This window comes from Chiloscyllium punctatum, chromosome 32, assembly GCF_047496795.1.
Source record: "Chiloscyllium punctatum isolate Juve2018m chromosome 32, sChiPun1.3, whole genome shotgun sequence".
Lineage (NCBI taxonomy): Eukaryota > Metazoa > Chordata > Chondrichthyes > Orectolobiformes > Hemiscylliidae > Chiloscyllium > Chiloscyllium punctatum.
In genome coordinates, this window is record NC_092770.1 from 13,861,237 (window position 1) to 13,886,434 (window position 25,198).

Consider the following 25,198-nt stretch of genomic DNA (forward strand, 5'->3'; position numbering starts at 1 on the left):
TGTATGCCTACAGTTTCCTGTCAGCTAGCCAATCTTCTGCCTAGACTAGTGTCACCTTCTATTCCATGAGTTTTTATTTTCTGCAATAATCTTCGATGTGGCATCTTATCAAATGCCGTCCAGTTCCCTTCAATGTATGCACTTACTTATCCAAAGAACTCTAATAATTGGTTAAACATAATCTCTTTTTCACAAAACTCTGCCTGGTTACCTTGACTTTTTCTAAGTACCCTGCTATAACATCTTTAATAATAGTTTCTAAACATTTTTTTCTATGACAGATATGAAGTTGACTCTTGTTGTATAATGAGTGGTTAGGATTGGGAATGCATTGTCTGAGAGTATGATGAAACCTGGATCAACTGAAGCATTCAAAAGGGAATTTTATCAGTATCTGAAGAATAAAAACTTGCAAGTATTTGGAGAAAAGGCAGGAGAGTGGAAGGAGGTAGATTTCTCCCTCAAGGGTTGAGCACAGACATGATAGGCTGAATAACCTCTTTCTTTACTGAAACCTTTGGTCCAACTCGTCCATGTTGACCAGATACCCCAACCTAATGTAGTCTCATTTGCCAGCACTTGGCCCATATCTCTCTCAACCCTTCCTATTCATATACCCATCCAGATGTCTTTTTAATGCTGTAATTCCACCACTTCCTCTGGCAGCTCATTCCATACATGCACCACACTCTGTGTGAAAAAGTTGCCCCTGAGGTCCCATTTATCTGATCTAGATCCCATTGTAATCTGAGGTAACCTTCTTCACTGTCCACTACAACACCAATTTTGGTGTCATCTGCAAACTTACTAACTATACCTCCTATGCTCACATCCAAAGATTTATATAAATGATGAAAAGTAGTGGACCCAGTACCAATCCTTGTGGCACTCCTCTGGGCCTCCAGTCTGAAAAGCAACCCTTCACCTCCACCCTCTGTCTTCTACCTTTGAGCCAGTTCTGTATCCAAATTGGTAGTTCTCCCTGTATTTCATGAAATCTTACCTTGCTAACCAGTCTGTCATGAGGAACCTTGTTGAACACCTTATTGAAGTCCATATAGATCATGTGTATGGCTCTGCCCTCATCAATCCTCTTTGTTACTTCTTCAAAAAACTCAATTAAGTTTGTGAGACATGACTTCCCATGCACAAAGCCATGTTGACTATTCCTAATCAGTCCTTGTCTTTCCAAATACATGTAAATTCTGTCCCTCAGGATTCCCTCCAACAACTTGCCCACCACTGACATCAGGCTCACCGGTCTATAGTTCCCTGGCTTTTCCTTACCCTCATCCATGGAACCATTCTTAAAAATAATTTCTGTGCCGTTTTTAATGTTTTCACATACTATATAAAATGTGAAGACTAGAAATACTGCAAATGCTGCAGTTGAGATCAAATCAGTCTTTTGTGTCAGGATAGCAAACTTCCTTGCTTTGTAGCCTATGCTGCTACTGATGAAGATCAGGTGCCATTTGCTTTGTTGACCACTCTGTCAAAGGGAATGAATCATTACATCATAGACAATCAGATCCTACCTCAAGACACCATCCCCTAGGTAGCAGAAACATGATGCACAAAATGTCATTTCAACTCTCAAGATCTAACAATTATGATAGCACAATTCTACTCAACAAAACAAAGTAAGAAAACTTAGGGTATCATCATTGTCCTAGGCTCCACATCTTCAGTTGTTTCATCAGTGGCATTTTCTACTTTAAAGTAATCCATTTAATGTGCAGCAAGATCTGGACAACATCCTGTGGTGGGCTAAGTTAAGTAACATTCACACCATAAAAGGTTCCAGGCAATTACCAACAAGAGAGACTCTAATCATCTCACCTTGTAATTAAATGGCATTACTAACACTGAATCTCCCATTAACAATACCTTAGGGATTTCCCTTGATGAGAAATGGAACCAGATAGCCATTTAATAATGTAGCTGCAAGAGCAGGTCTGAATCTAGAAAGTCCATGGTAAATAACAGACCTCCTGACTTCCCATATCCTGTCCACAATCTACAAGACAGGAGTGTAATGGAATACTTTTCACTCAGTTGGATGAGTGCAGATCTAACAACAGCACAACAATAGAGAAGCTCAGCGCCATCCTAAGAGAGGCTACCCATTTGACACATCACTGTCAGCTTAGAAAAATCACTGTCAAGAGTGTAGTGCTGGAAATGCACAGCAGGTCAGACAGCATCCGAGGAGCAGGAGAATCGATGTTTCGGGCGTAAGCCCATCATCAGAAATCCTGATTCTCCTGCTCCTCGGATGCTGTCTGACCTCCTGTGCTTTTCTAGCAACACACTCTCCACTTTGATCTCCAGCATCTGCAGTCGTCACTTTTTCCCTTAGAAAAAAAATCACTTCTGTCTCTGACAGTAGTGTACAATGGACTATAGTTTAGCGATGTAATGTTCCAAGCACATATTCCTCCCACCCCAGATTAAAATGTTGGGGTGTGAGGCAACCAATCCAAGATCTTGACAGTTGCCCTGCAACAATTTGAAGCTGAGAGAAGCTTCAATGCTTTAAGGTGGGACTTTTGGTCTACTTTCAGTAGGATACCTCATCTTGGACAACTCCTGGTCAATTGGATCAGTGGCAGTTGTGTTTTCCCTGTCGAGTAATCAGGAGTGTTGATCATTACTGGAGCTGCAGACAGTTCCACCAAACCAAGAATGCAGACTGAAAAATGTGTTTTCAGCTCTGATTTTTCAGCTCTGATCTCCAGCATCTGCAGTCCTCACTTTCTCCAAGAATGCAGACTGTCCCAGTCAAAGTGGTGTCCTTCCTCACCCTCTCTCACTATTATCCTTACATACGGATGAGGAAGGACACCACTTTGATGGTACAACACATCCATCCTAGGACAAGCCCAACAAAGACATGCACAAGAATTCCTAGAAGCATGGCATTCCAACTGAAACTCTATCAACAAACACATCGAGTTAGACTCCATCTACCATCCCCTGAGAAAAGGAACAGGAAGTGACTTCACCACAGGAAATGGCATCACTAACCCAAAGAAACCCAAACATATAAATAGAAAGCAAGAATTTTCAGCATTGCTTCGCCAGAGGCCCACTGAAGATGTTACCTAGTAGAGGAACGAAACGTTTGGAAATGAACCTTCCAGCTCAGCGAGCAAACCTACATCCAGAACCTCAACCTGAGCTACAAATCTTCTCAAAACTCACTAAAACCTAGAGGTCTCTTGATAACAGCAGTGTGTACTTAACCAGATGGAACACAGTTCAAGATGCTAACTCATCACCAAAAGCAGTTAGAGATATGCAACAATGGCTAGCCTTGCCAAGGTTGCTTAAATCCCACAGGGTGGCACGGTGGCACAGTGGTGAGCACTGCTGTCTCGCAGCACCAGAGACCCAGGTTCAATTCCCGCCTCAGGTGACTCTCTGTGGGGAGTTTGCACGTTCTCCCTGTTTCTGTGTGGGTTTCCTCCGGGTGCTCCAGTTTTCTCCCACAATCCAAAAATGTGCAGGTTAGGTGAATTGACCATGCTAAATTGCCCATAGTGTTAGGTGAAGGGGTAAATGTAGGAGAATGAGTCTGGGTGGGTTACGCTTCAGCGGGTCGGTGTGGTCTTGTTGGGCAGAAGGGCCTGTTTCCACTGTAAGTAATCTAATCTAATAACTCCAGGAACTTGGGTTCGATTCCAGCCTCGGGCAACAGTCTGTGTGGAGTGTGCACATTCTCCCTGTGTCTATGTGGGTTTCCTCCTGATGTTCCGGTTTCCACCCACAGTCCAAAGATGTGCAGGTTAGGTGAACTGGCCATGCTAAATTGCCCATAGTGTTCAGGGATGTGTAGGTTAGATGCATTAGTCAGGGGTAAATATGGGATAGGAGAATGAGTCTGGGCGGGTTGCTTTTCAGAGGGTCGCTATAGACTTGTTGGGCCAAAGGACCTGTTTCCACACTGTAGGGATTCTATGGTGGCATGAAAGAATGATGAGGGAAAACATAGCATCATCAAGCAAATTTTCACAAGACAGACAACAAAATGATGTCCAAAACAAGGTATTAGTACTGGACTGCTTATGACTGGTCATGACTGGATCACATTCCAGGAAAGGGCTCCCATGACCATAGCAGTGACAAGCCTACCAGTCTCTGTGGTTGTCTCAATGTTGTTGGTGAGAGTGAGAGGCAGAATGTGCACAGCAAGAAAGAGAGTTATCTTTTTAGGCCAATGATCTTCGGCTGGAATTGGTGACTGAACTAGGTAGCTTGAGATACATTGGGATCATATTGAAAAGTAAGTGGCGAAACAGCAGGGAAGTGGTGAATAATTATGTGGTTTGTAGCAACAAGAAGGGGTGTCTTGGAATTGAGAAGCATGTGATGTTCTGGGGCTTGGCAGATCTGAAGTTATAATCCCTTGAATTGATAAAAGACTGACTGACTTCTGGTCACCAATGCCAACTATATAGATTATTTTAGACCGTAGAATATTCACATGCAAACTCATATACTGGACACTTTAGCAAGACTCATATTCCAATGTGGCAGATAAATATTTCTGTTAGACATACGAACGGATTTGATACCATGTAACAACTGATAACATTTTAATATAAGGGTTTATTTTAATACTTTGCAGAGGTAATTACAAGATGCAGATCATCAATATCAACCCCGTTGATTGCGCAATAAACGAGAAGGCATGACTCACTCCTGTCATACCTGAGACCAAAATACTGTCTGCCTTGTACAAGAAAAAAAGAATGAGTAAGTGCTGCAAAAATGCACAAGGAAAAATTATAACCTTCTCAATCCAATTCTGGATGAGCAAATGTTTAATTACATACATTCCATACTAACCCCCTTATCAGAAGTTATGTATCAAAGTGATAGCTGTATGTGATTCTGAATAAAATTAGATAACTAACTTCGAAAAAAGTTGCATTGAATACCTGGTACTTCTTTTGCAACACATGTGAAATGCAATAGCATATTAAAAAGACCGTTTTAGGAAGTGAACGATTAAGATTTTGAACATGTTGTCTGATATTGGGAGGGGGCAGGCTGAATCGAGGCCCTCAAAAGATACTTGGATAATTATCTGAGGAGAAATAAGTTGCAAGGCTGTGGAAAAAGGGCACAGGCTGAGTTGCGCTTATAGAGAACTGGCATGGACAAGATAAGCTGAATGATCTCCTTACATGCTGTAACTTGCTATGATTCTTCTCTGGCAATTCGACAGAAAGTAAAAGAAAAGTTCAACATCAAAACCATCATTTATCTTTGGAAGCACACTAGCTTTCGGAGTGTCACTCCTTCATCAGGTGGTAGTGGCGCGACGTTCCGAAAGCTAGTGTGCTTCCAATTATACCTGTTGGACTATAACCTGGTGTTGTGTGATTTTTAACTTTGTACACCCCAGTCCAACACCCACATCTCCAAATCATTTATCTTTACTTCAAGTGATTGTTTTGTTCATTATTTCTTTTTTATCATCTTCATTCTCATCCAAGTTACTACCTCAGATTTTTCTATTTCAGATCCAAGAGAGGGTGGATAATAGTTTTACTGTACATGAAACATTTTGTTCTTTGCTACCAATTCCAAAGAAAACTTTGGAATAATGCAATGTCTTCAACAGGATCAAACACTGTGCCCTTCTAAATATGCCATGGGTGGCTTGGTGGCTCATGATTAGTATTGCTACCTCAAGGTGCTAGGGACCCAGGTTCGATTCCAGGCCCAGGCACTGTTTACATGGAGTTTGCACATTTTCCCCAGGTCTGCGCAAGGTTCCCTACTACAGTGCAAAGATGCACAGGTTATGTGGACTAGCCATGCTAAATTGCCTAGAATTCAGAGGCTAGGTGGATTAGCCACGGTAAAGGCAAGATTACAAGGATAGTGTATGGGAGTGGGTCTGGGTGGGATGCTCTTCAGAAGATTAGTGTGGATTTGATGGGCCAAATAGAAACCTTAGGGTTTCCAACATATATGTTTTCATAAAAGCTATGTCTGAGGCAATGCATTTTTTTGGGCAGCCCTGGTATTAACATTGGCCCCAGTGCAGCAGCAGCAGTAGGGATCAGCAACAATTGCAACAAGGCAAATGAAACCAGCATCAGATCCAGTTTCACAAAATACAAGGTCTTGTAAGAGCTCCTGACTTTCTCTTGTAAATTCCCTTCAAAGCCAGCAACTTTTTTCAACGAAGGGCCTTTTTGGATGAAGCTTTTGGGTTTTAGCTTGGCAATTTTGCAGAAGTCTTGACTGAAGTTGAATGCGTATAACAGTTGCTCCTGATCACAACTGGGATCATAACAATTAGGAGCTCTTGGCAGGAGTTGAAATCACTGGAATTAAAAGGGGTCCATGTCTTTCTATCTTTTTAAAACAACAGTTGTGTGGTGGTTCTGGACATAAAGCAGATGTGTTGTCGTGAATTTTATTGGAAGATGGCTTTGAATTTAACTTTTTTTTTGGATGGTGCAAGTTATAATAGTGGATTATTTGAAATCTTTGACTAAAGCTAAACTGAGAGTTAATGGCTTAATTGAACGTTGAAGTAAAAGCATGAATTGTAAGGATGTTATGCTTCAAGTGATTAACCATCATTTAGAATTGGAAGGAAGGAACCAGAAAATATGATATCACGAATGGAATTAGCTGGAATATAACTAGAAATTGAAAAACTGAACATAAAATGAGATAAAAAGACTTGAACTGGAGACAGAAATACAGATTTAGAGTGAAAACAATTTAAAGTGTAAAGGGAAGAAAAAGACAAATAAAGGAATTTGGAAATAAAACGTAAACACCAAAGAGAGAACATGAGTTGGCCAAAGGAAAACTTAAAGACATAGGAAGAAATAATACTTTGGAGGATACTTCTGATTTTAAAGTGGGACTATAACTGTACTAAATCTACATTTAGTGCCTAAACTTACTGAAAATTGAATCATTTGGTATTTTATCTCATTTGAGAAGAAATCTGGACAAATAAAGAGGTCAATTATTATTTTAATGTTACAGAGCATTTTGACAAGTGCAGCTACGGCTGAGTACACTGGTTTGGCTGAAGAATCATCTACAGTGTGCAAAACTATCAGGCAATACTGAATGCTTAACAGCTTGTGCTTGAAGCTTAACAATTAATATTTAGGACCTCAAGAAAGAAACCTCATCGGACATTGGTAGGATTTGCAAGGAAAAAGAAATGCTAGAGGATGAGTGGTTTAGACCACTAAAGCTAGAGGGGAAAAATTGAGAATATGAGGAAAAATTTTATCATGGAAGAATTCAAAAATAGCATTCCTGTAAATTTAAAACCTTACTTAAATGAGCATCAAGTATTAAGGATAAGAGAATCAACAGTCTGACAGATGACAATAATACATCACACATAATTACAATTCGGAGATCATCAAATGGAGTTGAAACCTGTCGCTCTTTGGTTAAGTCTGAGTCGTGATGCACGTTAAGCTTTCTGCCATGAATCCTCGTGCATTTTTTCACCTTATCTAACCAAATTCGCCCACGGATCACACCTTAAAATGTTGGTGTCCAATTTCCAACATGGACATTGTTTGGAGCAAGCAGAATTCAAGTACTCACACTGGCTTTTCTTGTTCAGTTTTCCCAAAGTCTAGCTTTTTTTTCTCAAGTTTGGTAAGCTGGGAGACTAAATATTGATGAGGTGAGTTGCGAAACAAGAAACTTGCATGCCGCTCACAAAAATAAAGATAGGTAGTGTGAATTGATCCCAATTTCAAGATGAGGCCTGCTGTATGTATGTCACCTGATTCCACTATACAGTACTTCATTGCTTTTGAAGAATCGAGAATGTGGTGCTGGAAAAGCACAGCAGGTCAGGCAGCATCCGAGGAGGAGAATAGACATTTCAGGCAAGAGTCCTTCATAAGGAATTCACCAGTTTCCTCATTTCCCCTCCCCCCACCTTAGATTAGATTCCATACAGTGTGGAAACAGGCCCTTCAGCCCAACAAGTCCACACTGACCCTTCGAAGAGTAACCCACCCATTTTCCTCTGACTCATGCACCTAACACTATGGACAATTTACCATGGCCAATTCACCTGACCTGCACATCTTTGGACTGTGGGAGGAAACCCACACAGACACGGGGAGAATGTGCAAACTCCACACAGACAGTCGGCCAAGGCTGGAATCGAACCTGGGTCCCTGGCGCTTGTGAGGCAGCAGTGCTAACCACTGAGCCACCGTCCCACCATCTTATCCCAGTTCCAACTTTCCAGCTCGGCACTGCCCTTAGGACCTGTCCATCTTCCTTCCCACCTATCCGCTCCACCCTCCTCTCTCACCTATCACCAGTACCCCCACCTCTATCTACCTATCACACTCTCAACTACTTTGCCCCCAGACCCACCCCCTCCCATTTATCTCTCCACCCCTTCAGTTCACAAGCCTCATTCCTGATAAAGGGCTCTTGCCTGAAACGTCAATTCTCATGCTCCTTGGATGCTGCCTGACTTGCTGTGCTTTTCCAGCACCACACTCTTGACTCTGATCTCCAGCATCTGCAGTCCCCATAGAACATAGAACATAGAAAAATACAGCACAGTACAGGCCCTTTGGCCATCGATGTTGCACCGATCCAAGACCCAACCTACACGAGCCCACTATCCTCCATATGCCTATCCAATGCCCATTTAAATGCCCATAAAGAGGGAGAGTCCACCACTGCCAGTGGCAGGGCATTCCATGAACTCACAACTCGCTGAGTAAAGAATCTACCCCTAACATCTGTCCTATACCTACCAACCCTTAATTTAAAGCTATGCCCCCTCGTAATAGCTGACTTCATACGTGGAAAAAGGTTCTCATGGTCAACCCTATCTAAACCCCTAAACATCCTCACTTTCTCATAGTCCTATAAGACTCTGCCCATGCAAATTCACAAGCGCATTGAAGGAATACCAGATGAACATCATCAATACAAAGTCATACCCCATGGAATGAAAAAGGCATTGGCAACATTCTACAGATTAGCCTACAAAGTCATTGAAGGACTATGTATCTGTTGTTTACATTAATTATTTTGTTTTTTAGACAAAACTGGATATATCTGTACCACTTGACTAAATTTTTTGATTGGTTACAAAAAACCAATTTGCTTATAAATTTGACTGAGTGCATTTGGCAAGGCAAAGGTGATTTATTTCAACCACACTGAAATAAGGCCCAAGTATCGTCTTGCCTCATGTGGGGGCCATTTCACTGCAACATGAATTGATGGGATTGTAAAGTCTGTCAATTATTTTCCAAAGAAACATATCAGCAATATTCAATCACTGAAAGTGAAACAGTTGTGTGTTGGTGCTACATCATGAACAACGTAGAAGGTATTGTCATTTATGCAGACCGCGATCTATTGCTTTTCTTTGAAGAAGCTTGGTACAAAAACTTAAATATTTCATTGGAGCTTAATTCTTCAACCATGAGGGTGGCACGGTGGCTCAGTGGTTAGCACTGCTGCCTCACAGCACCAGGGTCCAAGGTTCAATTCCAGCCACAGGCGACTGTCTGTGTGGCATTTGCATGTTCTCCCCGTGTCTGCGTGGGGTTCCTCCGGGTGCTCCCATTTCCTCCCACAGATGTGCAGGTTAGGTGAATTGGCCATGCTAAATTGCCCTTAGTGCTAGGCGCATTAGTCAGAAGGAAATGGGTCTGGGTAGGTTACTCTTTGGAGGGTCGACGTGGACTGGTTGGGCCGTAGGGCCTGTTTCCGCACTGTAGGGAATCTAATCTAAATATAGTTTGAAAATCATTCATCTACCTGGAAAAGAAAATATTACAGCAGACACTTTATCAATAGCACATATGAAGACATAATGTGGGACATTGGTGAGACCATTTTTAGAATACGGTGTTCAGTTCTGGTCTCCCTGCAATAGGAAGAATGTTGTTAAACACCAAGTGGTTCAGAAGAGATTTAGAAGGATGTTGTTAGGATTGGAAGGTTTGAGCTATAGTGAGAGACTGAATAAGCTGGGACTTTTTTCACTGAAGCATTGGAGGCTGAGGGATGGCCTTTAAAGAGGTTTCCATGGTCTTTTCCCCAGAAACAGGAGTCCAGAACTGGAGGGCATAGGTTTAAGGTGAGAGGGGCAAAATAATAAGAGGGACCTAAAGGGGCAACTTTTTCAGAGTGTAGTGCTTATATGGAACAAGCTGCCAAAGGTGGTGTGGTGGTGGCATATACAATTACCAAATTTAAAAGGCATCTGGATGGGTACATGAATAGGAAGGGGTTAGAGGGATAAGGGCCAATTCAACTAGAGTGGCTTCTATCTCATTGGCACGGATGAGCTAGACCAAATGGTCCATTTCAATGTTGTACAATGCTATGACTAATGCAAAATATGGTAACTGTGTAACCAATTATTTAATTTTAATGTCATTCCTGTTAATGTGAACGTTGCAATAATGTTAAGATATTTTTAGATTTGTAATGAAAATGCTATTTAAAGATTCATTTTCATTCTTTCCAGGGAGTTCATGCAACATAAGGCATGTGATTTATCTATATTTTAATATCACTTATTTGAGAGTTAATATTTGAGCTATTACAATATGGTTTTGGCTTGTGTGTCTTGAAGAGATTCAATGATTAACTTGCAGGTATTTCTCTTGCCATTTTCATTTAAAACTGTCTGACAGAGATAATCTTTGGAGATTCTAGGTGTGAACGAAGTAAAAGTGCATCAGGATTTTAGTTTAGAAGGTCAAAGATTATGATTTTTTTCTTTTAATTAGGGGAAACACTCATAGATCAGGAATAAGCTTTTGGATTTCAATTTGGCTGTTTTGCAGAAATCTGGGTTGAAGCTGAATTTGCAATTCAGTTGCTTCTGATTAATGGAGGTTTTAACTTCTTAATAAATATGTTACCTCAGTGTAAGCAGTTCCATTTGAAAGTTCCAGACCAGAATTATTTCATTACAATCTGAAGGAATAATTTGAATCTGAGAAATTCTAAGCTCAGTTATATGAAGGTTCCAAGAAGAGGTTATTGGTTCTCAAGGTGAGGAGTTGAAGCCATAGTTAAATTAAGCCCTGTGGTACAAAAGGGAAGAGGATTCTCTCTGCTAAGTCCTATAAAGGTACAATTTTGGGAACAAAATGTTTTATGATCAGTTTATAAACCTTTAAACACACGTTATATGCAAATAGCTTGGTTTATTCTACTTTATTCTTAAGTCTGTTGGCCTAATAAACTTGTTTTATTGTTAAACCAAATCTGCAGCAAAGCATATTTGTGTTGCAGCAAGAGACCACCTCATCAAAACCAAAGAAAACTGATTCAAGCAAGGCAAATTGCAGTTTGGAATCTGACTTGAGAATCAGCATCAGCTGGAATCATAATATTTGCTACAATGAAAAAATAATTAGAGATGTTTTGAACTTTTTCCCCCTCACTTAACATTTGACAGTGGCAACATTCACAGTCAGCTTCCAGTATTAATAACCAAAATAAAATTAAGTGGTACAGGTATGTTGCCCAGAATTATCCATAATTGATAATGGATAATGGATGAGAATCTAAGGATGGAATCAAGCTCAAACAGTTAAAGTGTCCTTATCCCACAAATTAATAGATGTACTCTCTTGAAGGCATCTATTTCTCTCCCTTACAAAAGAAAACAAGGTACATACAAATATCAGCAAAGGTTTCCATTGTATGTAGTTTTTACTATGTCATAAAATGAAGAAACACCTCCCAGGTGGGAGTTCCCATGTGTATTCATAAATCAGGAACTAAAACCAATCCACAATAACGGTATCTTCATTAGTTCCAAAGTAAAAGTTTCAGATTTCAACTGAACAGCATGAGGTTATTGTGAAACTCTGATGTTTTGTGCAATGGCAGATATAAATGTAACTGGCATTTATTTTAATCTACAATATTATCAATCCACGTTTTACAATGTATGAAACAATAATGTGATGAGATAAATGTAATTTTATGCACATAACTAAAAAGACAGCATCCTGCAGAAACAAAATATTCCACGTCAAGATCTTATGGCACTTTTTTAATAAAACTAGTTTCCTTATAAATGGCAGAGAATGTATGTCATAGCTACTGAAACACTGCGCAATAAATCTTTTTAAACCAATAAGAAATTTGGAGAAAGCAAATATTGCCAACAGGAGAACAAATGTGAGGCATAAACTGAATGAAAGATTAAGATGATCTGTGCTAATTTCCTGGACAACAGGAAATTAAAGCCTTAGTGGATGCTAGTACTCTTTTTGGACTCCCTAGAATTGTGTAACCTAAATAAAAGTTCCTGGAAGTTTGTAAATACTTCCCTTTAGCTCAAGAAAAATTTTCATCACAAAAATAAGCTTTAAACAATGTACCTAAACAGAAATGGATCTAGTTTTCAATGTAATAACTTTGTTTATTGCAATTTTAAGAATAGTGTTGAGGAATCCATCTTGGAAAAGTTTAGTTTCACAAACTAACAACTTATAAATCAATAACGGACACTTATTTTTTCCATGTAGAAGGAAGCTATTTGGTCTTTAGTGCTTGTACCTCTGACAGTCATCCATTTAGTTCCTTTAACCTCTTCTATATCTACTTTATTTCTTTTTTAAAATATATATTTTGTTTCACATTTCCATGTCATTCCAATTAAATTCATATTAGTTAAGTGAGGCAGTACAAACCTTAGCCATATTTAATATTTTAGCTAAAGAGAGAATTAACAGCATTTTATAACAGGATTAGTGGTGCTGGAAGAGCACAGCAGTTCAGGCAGCATCCAACGAGCAGCGAAATCGACGTTTCGGGCAAAAGCCCTTCTCACTGCCTTTATTCCTGATGAAGGGCTTTTGCCCGAAACTTCGATTTCGCTGCTCGTTGGATGCTGCCTGAACTGCTGTGCTCTTCCAGCACCACTAATCCAGTATTTGGTTTTCAGCATCTGCAGTCATTGTTTTTACCTTTAGCATTTTATAACATGTGATCAAGCGAACAGATTATAGCAATTAGGTCATCACTCATCCCACAGAACATGCAATTTTCCATACAAGTAAAGTACAGGGATAATATTGCTTAAAGGCTGGAAGGGGATAAGATATACTTTAAGGAACTATTGAGAAGTAACTGAAAATAATGTTTCCAGTATATACCAGGTAATGCCTACTATATGGGTACTCCAATAGGCTGGCAGGCTGCGTCTTTCTGGCATAGTGGTCACCACGTGCTGGAGGGGTGGTCTCGGTTAGGCAGTCTTGGTTTGGTGGTCTTGTCCCAGCATGGAGGTCTTCTTCAGCAACAGCGTATAGGTATTCCAACGTTCACCATTTTAATTGGCTTTCCCCGAACTGAAAGTGATCAGAGATGAACTCGACCATAACTTTTACTTTCTTCTTCTTATCTGTGACTTATGTCATTGATACAGACACCACGTCATGGCAACTTATAAAACTTTTCACTATTTTTTGTAAAAATACACCGGGCAATAAATTGCTATTCTATTCTGTTCAACTCTATGTATGGCCTTCACCTGGAAAATATACTGTGTCTGATCACTTTGGATGATGCACAATACCTCGTCTTTCACAATACCAAGATATCCCTCTTCAGTGGAAGCAGTAGGAAATAAAAAAACACCAACACCTATGCTCCTCAAATGCAGGTAAAGATCATAACTGATAAATACCCTAAGAAAAGGTGGTACAGGCTTCTCCAGCCTGCCTTCTTGTATTGTCCGATTCCATGGTAATTTACTTTATATGACTATACAAGACATTTTGCACACTAAAAATATATATCATTGATGATATTCTAAGTAAAGAAAATATTTTAAATACTTTAAACATTAAGTTTTTTTCATATGTAGACCTTAAATGGTTACCAATGCTTTAAGTTTAAATCAAAATAAGTAGAGCTGTAAGAGCTGAAGCACAAAGTATTGTCTGATCAGTCAATGGCATTGTTATTGACTGTATGTTAAGTCAGAGTTTTAGTTTTTGAGATATCATATTAACATCCTCCAGAAACTCAGTTTGAATTAAACTGAAAACTGAAGTTTTCTTTGCACTAAAGACATTAGCTGAAGCTCTTCAAGGATGTTTATTTCAATTTAAAAGTTTCTTTGTTACATTTATATTAATGGGTAGCATACAAACTTATGTAATTTTACACCTTTCTTCCATGTACTTGACTTTAATGCCTTTGTAAAGTAAAATGATCTTAAGTTTTCCATAATAAAAAGCAGTGCAAACAGGGATTTCCTTTTCAACAAAACATATTTGTACTAAAAAATAGTCCCTTGTGAACACAGTACATATGTTAGAAAGGAGAGTTATATATTACATTTACTTTTGTACACAATCAGAATACAAAATTTCAGGCTTTATACAACTGTTAGAAATTGTGCCACTGTACATTTCTTATTATAGTAAAAATCAAAGTAAATCAAGTTATACATTTATTGAACATGCTTTAATTGTTAACCATACATTAGAGTATGGATGGGAAATGCAGTAGCTTAAAAATATGCTTTTCAACATATATTCTCAGTTGATTAGAAGATATATAAAATTTTGTTTTGCATTTTGATAAGGAATATTAGGCTAAGCATTCCATTAATTGCAATTTAAAATAACTTTCTTGGCAGTTCTGACAATCTCTAGCAGTGCTATATCTTACAGGATCCCTGAAGAGAACTCTCCTGCTATCAACTAATTTTAGGTATTATAGTCTCAGATTTAATGTTACAATGTGGTGAATATTCTTTAATTAATACTGCATATAATGTATCACAGCAGAGAAACTTGTAAGCAATTTCTTCCTCCAAAGCACTGTAGAATGCAGTATTAAGCTGAAGTCTTATTTGAATGTTCACAGGTTATTTTACAAATACTTGCAATCAATTTTGTTAGAGCTATCAGGATAGCTAATTCAAAATCTGTAGAGTAGCTCTAAAGTACTAGGTTTCTTTTAAGAACAAATATGTCCGGTGGAACTTTTTAACGACTTAACCAACAGCTGAGCAAATCCTCCATCCACTATATTTGCTTTCCTAAATCTTCAACTCAGACAAAACTTGATCAAGAATGAAATATCTCACCCAAGTGCTCATTTTAGACAGTCATTAAGCACCAATGTGGATCAGACAAGCTAGTTATAAAGCTTATTTAAGAACTACAAAAAAAATTATGTCTTTGATTTCAGGAGGAATTTTTGAGAGAAAACCCTCTTTCAATTAAATCATAGGTACTAATTAGATAAGCATTCATGAATTAACAAAATAATTATTTTTTCTATGAAACAAAACCTCATTCCCATTCAATATTCATGTTTGACACAAGGAAGTCTGAAAAATCATTTCTATATGAAGGCCCTTATGGTTTTAAGTAATTAGAAAAATTAAATTTTCTTTGCATTCATTTTTAAAAAAACATTTGGAACTGCAACAGGGCATTTCTCATACCAATCCTGCACATATCTAAAACCACAGATCATTCCAAATACTGATATGTTATCTATGAAGACTTTTGCAAAAAAAAGTAAACAAATTGTGGCATCTCACTTGGCTAGGGTCACAAAATTTCAGATTTCAACTTCATTCTACAGTCGTTGCCTTGCGCCCATTCTGAACAGTGCTTGTATGTTCAGCTAAGTCGTCATTTGTCTGTGTTAAGGAAGCCACTGCCGAAACAGAATGGCTTGCCCTCCAGGAATTTTTGGTATCTCCTGACTCAGACGCATTGATTTCCAAATCAGGGGTTATAGTTGTGCTATCCTTTAGGCCGAGAATTTCACCAACAGCCTGTGGCAAATCCTAAACAATACACACAATAGTTTAAATAAAAAAAACATTTTAATTTCAAGTTTTTTCTGTTTTACTTAAAATACACCATACTATTGTAATTTTAAACTGTAACCTTGGCAATGACAAGATACAGGAAATTGAAATATGGTTGTCAAAGGTTGCCATGGAAAACCTTTTGTTACTTTGCAATTTCTCCATATTAACTGATAAGTCTATGCAACAGCAGAGATGATCAAAGGAGTTTTAAAGTGTGTATTCAGAACTGATTTGAGCATTTGAAACCGGAACAATAGGCATCTGTACATACAATTTCAAATAGACTGTGTAGACACAACATAACACTAGTAATATTAAACAAACGTTTTTAAATAAGTTTTGTTTAAACAAGATGTACCACACAGTCTATAATCAAAGCTATTCATGTACATTTTCACTCGAATTAAACTGTATTGATAGCTTGAATCATTTATTACAACATATTACAGCTACTTTGAAATTAACAATCCTCATTGGACAAAATTGTGAACATGAATGAATAACTTAAGATTATCAAATTTATTTTAATATTTAATTACCTGCATTAACAGTATTGCTCTATGCAATAAAAGCATTTACATTTTAATTAATAGCTGGTATAAAATGCACTTGTGTGATCCAAAAGGCTTGACACAATGTCATGCATAATTCATTACTGTGAGGTTAAACACTTCACTGCATGTCACTCACCTTACATTTCATCATTTGACAGTAAATTGCCTCTGCTTTACAAAGTACTTCTTCTACATCCAATTTCAAAGAAAGTTCATTGATGTGCTAAGAATACAAAAGTAACAAGTCCTCAATGTGGATTTCAAGGAGGAAAAAAGCCAAATCCTGCATTATATAAAGTTTAAGGAAGATTAAGCCTGCTTGTGTGCATAAAAGATGCAAGGGAATGACATTTCTCATCACTAGGTATGAAGAAAGAATTATGTTTTCCTTGAAGGAGGTTGGGAAGAGATCTGATAGAGATATTACAATCATAGAGTCTGGACATACTAGATAAGGAAAAAAAGTGACCATTGGTGGAAGGAATTAGAGCCTGGGTTTTCCATTGACCAGACATTCATTATTCCAGTGTGGATGGGAATTGCTTATGGGGACCCTGAGGAATCCCCATCATAGCAGATTCTAAATTAACTGCCTGGAAATTATAGACTTCAGTGGCAAATTTCTCTACACTTAAAAATCTCCAAACGGCTCAGTTTAAATCCAATACTTCAGGGGGTTTTAATGAAATTAAATAAGTAGCCAATGCAGAAAAGTTAGACTATTTAACTGACCCCATAGTAACCTAAGACCCATCCTCAACTACTCCTCTCCCACCCACTCCACTGCCCAAGCCAACACCTTCTTGACCTATTCTAAACACAGTTTTACTTACCTGGTTTCCTTGCCAATTTGCCCCTACCCACTGAGCACCCTGTCCCCTCCCACTTGACAGTTAATTCTGCTGGGAGCCTACTTTCTGATCACCTTACCTTCCGAACAGCCTAGAATCACACTTACCCTACGAACTTAACTTTTGACAGCAGCTGTTAATGTGCTCTCTAAACCTTTAAATTTCAGTATACAGCAGCTGACTGCTGTGAAATAGGGGTACCGTTTGCCTTCTGCTAACCGGTCTACATTATTAAAGAATTGTCAGAATAGAAGTGAGACTGCACTTCTGGAGAAGCCTTGATTAGAATCTCCATTCAAAACTGAGGAGCCCTCTTCTTTTGTAAAGTGTGGAGCAATAATCAATGGAAAATTGCCACTTCCCAGAAAATCTAGCCCCAGATGGCACAGATTTAAGGTAACTGGCAAAAGAAGCAACAACAACATCAGTAAAAATATTTTCAGTGACTGCATAGTTAGGATCTGAAATACAGAACCTGACAGCTTTTATCAAGGCATTCAAGTGGAAATTCAATCATTACGTGAAAATGAAGAAGGTGGAGTATGGGCTTAACACAGGAAATAGCAACAATGTGAATTGCTCCTTTGGAGACCCAGCACTGACGTAATGGGCTGAATGGCCCCTCCTGTGCTGTAACTAACTGCTTGATTCTGATCTGAAATATTGGTAAAGCATGCAACTCTGCATCTGATCTTTTAATGTATAAATAATTAAGTACCTTTAGAATTTCATTAAAGCCATAATGGTTTTCCATTATCTTCTGTTTTTCAGAGTCCAGTATAGCACAGCATATCAACAGATGAAAATTCTGGCAAGGCAATCCAGTCCACATAACCTAGAAAACAAAGAGATTTTTTTTTCCTCCAATGCTTGTCAAAATTTAATTTCCTCCATTCTTATGATTTGATTATTACTACTGTGATCCCTTCTAGAATCAGGAGGAAGATATGAATATTGTTGATAACAGTTCGGGTGTCAGCACTTTCAAAAAAATAATCTTCAAATATCTTCACAATTTAATTTTTTGTGGTTTTCTTCCCACCTGGTTGATGTAATAATTGTTCCATTTATTTCTGTTAGCAGTATGTTCAGCTGAACATCTTGCTGAAGGCACATTTAAAAAAAACAATATTCTCTCAATATTGTCAGGGAAACTAGAACTACATTCTCTCTAAATTACTCAGTTAAACAAAATCAAAAAATACTAAATGAGAGAGAACCAAATGATGCATACCTAGGCGAAAATTTCTACCGTTCCTTTTGGGATCTACAAATCAAGTTTAGATACCGGTATGTTCCCGAAGACTTTGTTTTGAGTACATTAATGCAAGCATGCTTTTTCACCCCCAAATCCTCCACCCCCACCCCAAACACACACACACACAATGGCAGACAAATATAACAAATATATATAGAACTAATTGATTATTCATCATTTTTTTTGCTTGCATTTATAAGTTTGGATCTTGGAATGAGAAGTAAACTTTCAAAATTAACTGACAATACCAAACTTACAGGAGTGGCACACAAATTGTGACAAACTGCCTGCACAGGACACCTGTACCCAAGTGGAATAGGCAGACATGTAGCAGAAGGCACTTAATACAGATCGTGAAACGTGAGGCAGTGCATTTTGTCACAAGGGATAGAGAGAGTCAGTTTAGACTGACAGCCCAATTCTAAAATGTGTGCAGGAACAGAGGGTCCTGGGGACACATGCATATTAATCTTTAATGGTACTAGTGTATATGGAATGATTAGCAAATTGTGTGGGGTCTTGGACTGCATAAGTAGAGGTATTGAGTACAAAAGCAGGCGAGTTGCTCTGAACCTGTTTGGGGTTCTAGTTAGACCTTAACCTGAATACTGAGTCGACTGCAAATCACCACACTTGAGGAAAAATGTAAAGGTCTTTGAAAGGGTGCTGAAAATAATGGAAAGTGAAAATAATTCTAAGGAAAGGAGATGGAAGAGAAATTTGATAGAGGTATAAACAAGTGTGACAGGCTTAGATAAGGTAGTCAAGGAACACAGACACAAGATTTTGGCATGACATGCAGCGGCAAGTGAAGAACACTTTTAGCCAGCCAATGTACCTTCCCCATGAAGATGGTGAATGCAGAAACAAAGAATAATTTTAAAGGAAATTTCTACTTTCCAAGTACTGTGATTAAGATTTAGATCTGATGGTATTGACAACCCTTCCATAGGAAAATGGAATATTTGTTCCATATTGTTCTAATGGAAAAGACTTCTGCCCTTTTTTATAACAGGTTATGCATTCCACATTCCTTAATTATAGCTTCAGATTCAGTATTTTTATCCCTTGTTAATTAACATATTCTGCCAGTTGTTTGGAGTAGGCAGAGTACAAATCAAATTTAAACGAAAATGCGAAACTAACAAAAAGTCCATGGGTAAATGTGATTCTGCAATTGAGCAGAACTTGCTGATCAGTCCAGAGTATACTAATGGCAATAATAACAGGAGAAAGTGAGGACTGCAGATGCTGGAGATCAGAGCTGAAAATGTGTTGCTGGAAAAGCGCAGGTCAGGCAGCATCCAAGGAGCAGGAGAATTGACGTTTCGGGCACGAGCCCTTCTTCAGGAATGAGGAAAGTCAACTCTCCTCATTCCTGAAGAAGGGCTCATCCCGAAACGTCGATTCTCCTGCTCCTGGGATGCTGCCTGACCTGCTGCGCTTTTCCAGCAACACATTTTCAGCTGGCAATAATAACAACCAATTTAAGATAACCAGTTGAGCTCATAACATTTCGTCACTGTAATAATTGGAACCATGACCAGACAGATTCCAGTGAATGCTCCATAGAATCCCTCGTGTGGAAACAGGCCATTCGGCCCAACCAGTCCATACCAACCCTCCGCAGAGCACATCAACCAGCCCCAGCCCCAGCCCCAGCCCCAGCCCCATCCTCCTACCCTATCTCTGTAACCCTGCATTTCCCATGGCTAACACACTTAACTTACACATTCCTAAACACAATGGGTAATTTAGCCTGGCCCAATCCACCTAACTTGCACATTGTTGAACTGTGGGAGGAAACCAGAGCATCCGGCAGAAACGGGGAAAATGTACAAACTCCACACTGGCAGTTGCCCGAGAATGAAATTGAATCCAGATCTCTGATGCTGTGAGGCAACAATGCTAACGACTGAGCTTTTGTGCTGCCCAGGCATTAAATATGTGATTCTTGATTTGGGGAGTTAAACTGGGCCAATCAAGGAGCCCTGGCTGACAGATATAAACAGGAGATTCAGAAGGCCTCCTCAGACTAGGACTAGCTTTGAACTAGGCAAAAGTGAGGACTGCAAATGCTGGAGATCAGAGTCTAGATTAGAGTGGTGCTGGAAAAGCACAGCCGATCAGGCAGCATCCGAGGAGCAGGAAAATCGACGTTTCGGGCAAAAGCCCTTCATCATGAGCTGGCTGGTCACAGCCACAGTGCACATGTTTAAAAGACAGGATACCAGCCTTTGTGCAGTTACGTCAGACACTTCTCTGCAAACAAAAGTAACACGATCAAGGCTTGTGTCATTTTCAAATATCCCAGAAACATGGGGAACCTATGAACCTATAGGAATACCTTTGCGGTATTCTCCCTGGCATTCCCTCTTCAACAGTCAGCTTGCCAGTGAGTTAGCACCATTTTTCTTCTATAGGATAAATCGTTAATGGTTAAAATTTGGCATTCTTGCATCTGCCCTGATGAGGACAAGATGAAAAGTTTCAGCAACATGTCTTCCTATTCAGCAATATTTCGTTCCTTTATAAATAGAGTTATTGCAAAGTAATTCTGACATTTTTTAAAGATGAACTGAAAATCAAAATCACATTCATCTGTACAATATGCATGAAATGATTCTAACCTCCCAGAGTCTAAGAGTATCTTGAAAGTTGAACTCTCTTTTGAACCGTATCAAAAGCCACCTGAAGCAGAAGTAGAGATATCCAGATTCTTGAGATTCTAGGAAAACAACTCATCTTGTTAAAAATTCTCTTTTCCAGTTGAGCAGGGATATCTAAAGTGCTCTGCATAGTTATTTTGTTCATGTTTATATTCAATTATCAAAGCTTAGATTTCTGAACTGACTTGAAGGAAAAAAGTTGTTTTTACTTAACAGTAATAAAATTCAGAGGTGATACAAGGCATTTTACAGTTTTTAAAGTACTTTAAAAATGTAGGCTGTACGGTTATGTAAAGAAATGTAAAGAAACAACTAACACTTGCCCAACACCACCTATCAACAGAAAAAAATAAATGATTAGTTTGTTTGTTTTGGGTGGTTGAGTGACATTAATGAAGGCATTGGAAGAACTTCACTGCTCCTCTTTAAAACAGTGCTGTAGACCTTTTGCATTCACTTCGGGTAGTTGGGGCTTCAAATTAGCATTGCTTTCACAGAGCAGATGTGAAAATAAAGCATACTGTGAACAATTAGAAACTGAACATCTTAAACTCATTTCTAAATGGGACTCAACCAGAATACCATACACGCTTCTTACAGCTATTGAAATTAATAACAAATAAAAATATTGGTACATAAAATTTATTAATTGAAAAACCTGACTGAATATCTGTTTTAAGATCATACAATTACTACTTCTATATTTTATTTAAATGTAGTTCTCTATTCAAAATGTTATTTTTATCCTGCAAAACAAAAAAAATCAGCTCCTTAGAAGACTGCTGACTTCCCATTGCAATTGTCCTTTGCTGAACAGAATGGAGATAGTTGTGGAATTGGTGTTTAGCAGTATGGAAATACAACACCCAACTATTTGCACATTGGTTTATAGGAGTCTCAATGCTACTGCATTCAATCAGCAGGCAACAATTATTAATAGTGGCCACAATCATAAAAATAATCAACCGACAGGAAAATGAATATAGAGCAAAATCTAGCTTTTCAGATGGACACTTAAAAAAAATAAACTTACCAAGATAATTCCAGAACCCCAAGTCTAGCAATTTTAATAATGTACTCAGCTGGGATAATTCTGTTTTCATGCCTTGCATTTGCTCCTCAAAGTTGCAATGCTACAATAAAAATAAAGATATTAAACATACGTATCATATTAGAATTTTACAAACAGTAAAAATACTAATAATTTTGACACCTTTCATTTATGAAAAAAAGTTGCACCTAACTTGCAACCTAGCTAATCCATGTCAAAAATCCACCAATTAATATCATTGATCTATTTTCCTTCTACTGATCAGCATTAGACAATTGAAGGTTCTGAATGCCCATATTCACTTCCAAACTCTTCTGAGTTGTGGGAGATAAATACAGCAAAATAAAAACATTAAATGCAAGATGAGAAATAGACCAGGAAAGGGAAGGTAGAAGGAAATATACCAAAAAATGGCAACAGATGAAAAAAAACAGGAAAGGAAGGTAGATATAGAAGAATTATGGCAAATAAAAGAATACAATGAATAAATAGGGAAAAAATAAGATATCAGCTGCAAATAAGCCAAGGAAGGTACGTAGGCAAGTGGATGGATTTAAAAGATCAAAGTCCAAATTGAACTCCCTCATAAAAAGATAGTATTTCAAGCAGTGGAAAAATATTTTTGGTTATATCAGGCATAAATTCACTTTTTTATTCTGACTTTAAATGTATACGTTCATGAAACATGCAACTAATAACCATTTTTAAAATTAGACATTTGATTATTCAACAGCATGCAGTTATACCTGCAGTTACATGAAGAGAGTTACCATTAACACTTGAATGTGGCTAGTCAACCCAAGTATTAAGACAGTGCTATCCATTGATAATCTCTCAGCTGCTATAAATTATGAATAATGGCATGAGGACACATTTGTTTTCAAAGTTGGCTAGTTTACATTCCTAGCTTTATGGTTAGTTGAAGAAAGAAAACAGTAACTTCTACATTACTGTTAACAATAAACTATCCTAAATTCAAATGACCGTTGGAATTTTGGATGCCCTCACACCAATAACTTGTCTTAGGGTTACAACTGTACTTAAAAAATGACCATTACATCACTTAAAATTATGAAACTACGAGATCATATTGGCAATATGAGACAGCATCTGGCAATTAGATGGTATAAATGCAGTGTCTATTTAAATCTAAAAGGAATGTACCCATTGTAAGTAAGTGTGCTTTGACAAGCTCAGTTCCTTTGCCATGTGATCTAAGTTCTGAACTCAGTACTCTGTGGATGTGTAACTTTTTAAAAAGATTGGGAGATCCATTTAAGGTGGTGGCAAAACTTGGAATTCAATTCTAGCTAATTTTAATTCTTACCATTTGTTCTATGAAAGCAACAAAGCACCAAAAGGCATCCACTTCATTTTCCATTACATACAATATGGGAGAAAGCAAATCACTCATTCCTTGAACATACCCTAAAAATTAAACATTTTATCGTTAATCAGTAATAAAGCCACATATATAGCAAGCAATTTCAATACATATTAAACTCAAATGAAATGAATAACTTAATAGCAAATGTTTATTTGCATGCTGTCCCTATCTATATAGGCATATATTTGCAATGTTTTTATTAAAGCTTAAATTAATGCTACAAAAATACATTTGATAGAAAATATTGTCATAATTTATCAGTAAAGTTAAAGCTAGAGATTTACAAAATAATAAATGTTTGCATAAGTAAAACTGAACATAGTTTTCACAGATCATAATACTTACCAAGATCAAAATCATACATGCAGTAGGTCATTAATATATCATGCAATAAAATCAATCCAGGATTTTCATGCCCTTCATAAAAAGGATTTGTTCTATCTGTTCTGTTGACGTCTTTCTCTAAAAGAAATATTTGTTTCCAAACAAATTAAAATGTTCAAACAACTTTCTGAAATCAAAGAAGAATTAAAGCATTTGTTCTTTTCAAAGATGACATTTATGTATTTGAACTAAGTTTTAACCAGTATCTTCATGCATGGTTTTCTTTTACTGCTCTTGGTTTTTAATGGATTAATTCTTCCCCCTCCCAAGATGAAACACGTTAATTCCACAATGAAATACCATGGTCTTTAAACTATCAAGGCACTGCACCAAAAGCCCTTATCAGAATGAAGAATTTATATACTGACATTTCAGTGACGATCAAATAAAGCAACATCAAAGAACAAAAATAGTAAGCAAAACAATTTCAAAATGTCTGCAGTTTAATAAATGAACAATTGTCTTAACAGTTAAAAGACTGACTCATTTAAAGAAAGACTGATTTAAGAACACAAGAACAAAGAGCAGGAGTAGGTAATTCAGCCCTTTGAGACTTCTCTGGCATTCAATATGATCATAGCTGATCTCATCTCTGCCTCGATTCCACTTTCCTGCTCGCTCCTTACAATCCTTTAACTCATTACTAATTGAAAATCTGCCTATCTCCTCCTTACATTTATTCAGTGGTCCACTAAACCCTGAAGTATTGAATTCCAAAGGTACACGACACTTTGAGAGAAGTAGTTCCTCTTCAACTCCCTTTTAAGTCTGCCACCCCTTAGCCTAAAAACATGACATCTTGTTATAAATTGCCTGTCAAGGTGAAATGTCCATTCTACACCAACTTTTTCAATCCCTTTTAGCATCTTGTATATCTCAGTTGGATCTCCTCACATCCTTCTAAGTTTTAGCAAGTATAGGCCTAAACTTCTGAATCATTCCTCATAAGAAAAAAACCTTTCTTAGCTGGAATTAATCCAGAAAAACTTCTTTGAACTGCCTCCAATCTAATTACATCCTTCCTCAAGTGAGGGTACCAAAATTGTATATAGTACTCCAGATGTAATCTCACTAATACCTTGTAATTTGTGAGCAATTTAGCTGCTTGACACTGTAGCTCAGGTATTAACATGAAAACTTTGAGGTGCACATGATGATAAAAGTAGCAGTGTAATTTAA

The 25,198-nt window shown here is 37.9% G+C and overlaps 1 protein-coding gene across 3 annotated transcripts in view; it reads right to left on the reverse strand.

Moving 5' to 3' along the window:
• Positions 1 to 14,105: 14,105 nt before the first annotated feature.
• Positions 14,106 to 25,198, reverse strand: part of tbc1d15 (TBC1 domain family, member 15) — a 46,154-nt gene continuing 35,061 nt past the window's right edge. For 2 of the 3 annotated variants that reach the window (XM_072551664.1, XM_072551665.1), the window contains exons 11-17: positions 23,981 to 24,097; positions 23,576 to 23,676; positions 22,231 to 22,330; positions 21,159 to 21,256; positions 17,989 to 18,105; positions 16,556 to 16,642; positions 14,106 to 15,838 (exon numbers count right to left, since the gene is read on the reverse strand). In XM_072551664.1, the coding sequence (XP_072407765.1) occupies positions 15,620 to 15,838; positions 16,556 to 16,642; positions 17,989 to 18,105; positions 21,159 to 21,256; positions 22,231 to 22,330; positions 23,576 to 23,676; positions 23,981 to 24,097 (839 nt within the window). In that variant the 3' untranslated portion in view covers positions 14,106 to 15,619. The remainder of the gene's footprint in view (positions 15,839 to 16,555; positions 16,643 to 17,988; positions 18,106 to 21,158; positions 21,257 to 22,230; positions 22,331 to 23,575; positions 23,677 to 23,980; positions 24,098 to 25,198) is intronic. The other variant, XM_072551666.1, reaches the window with a different exon arrangement.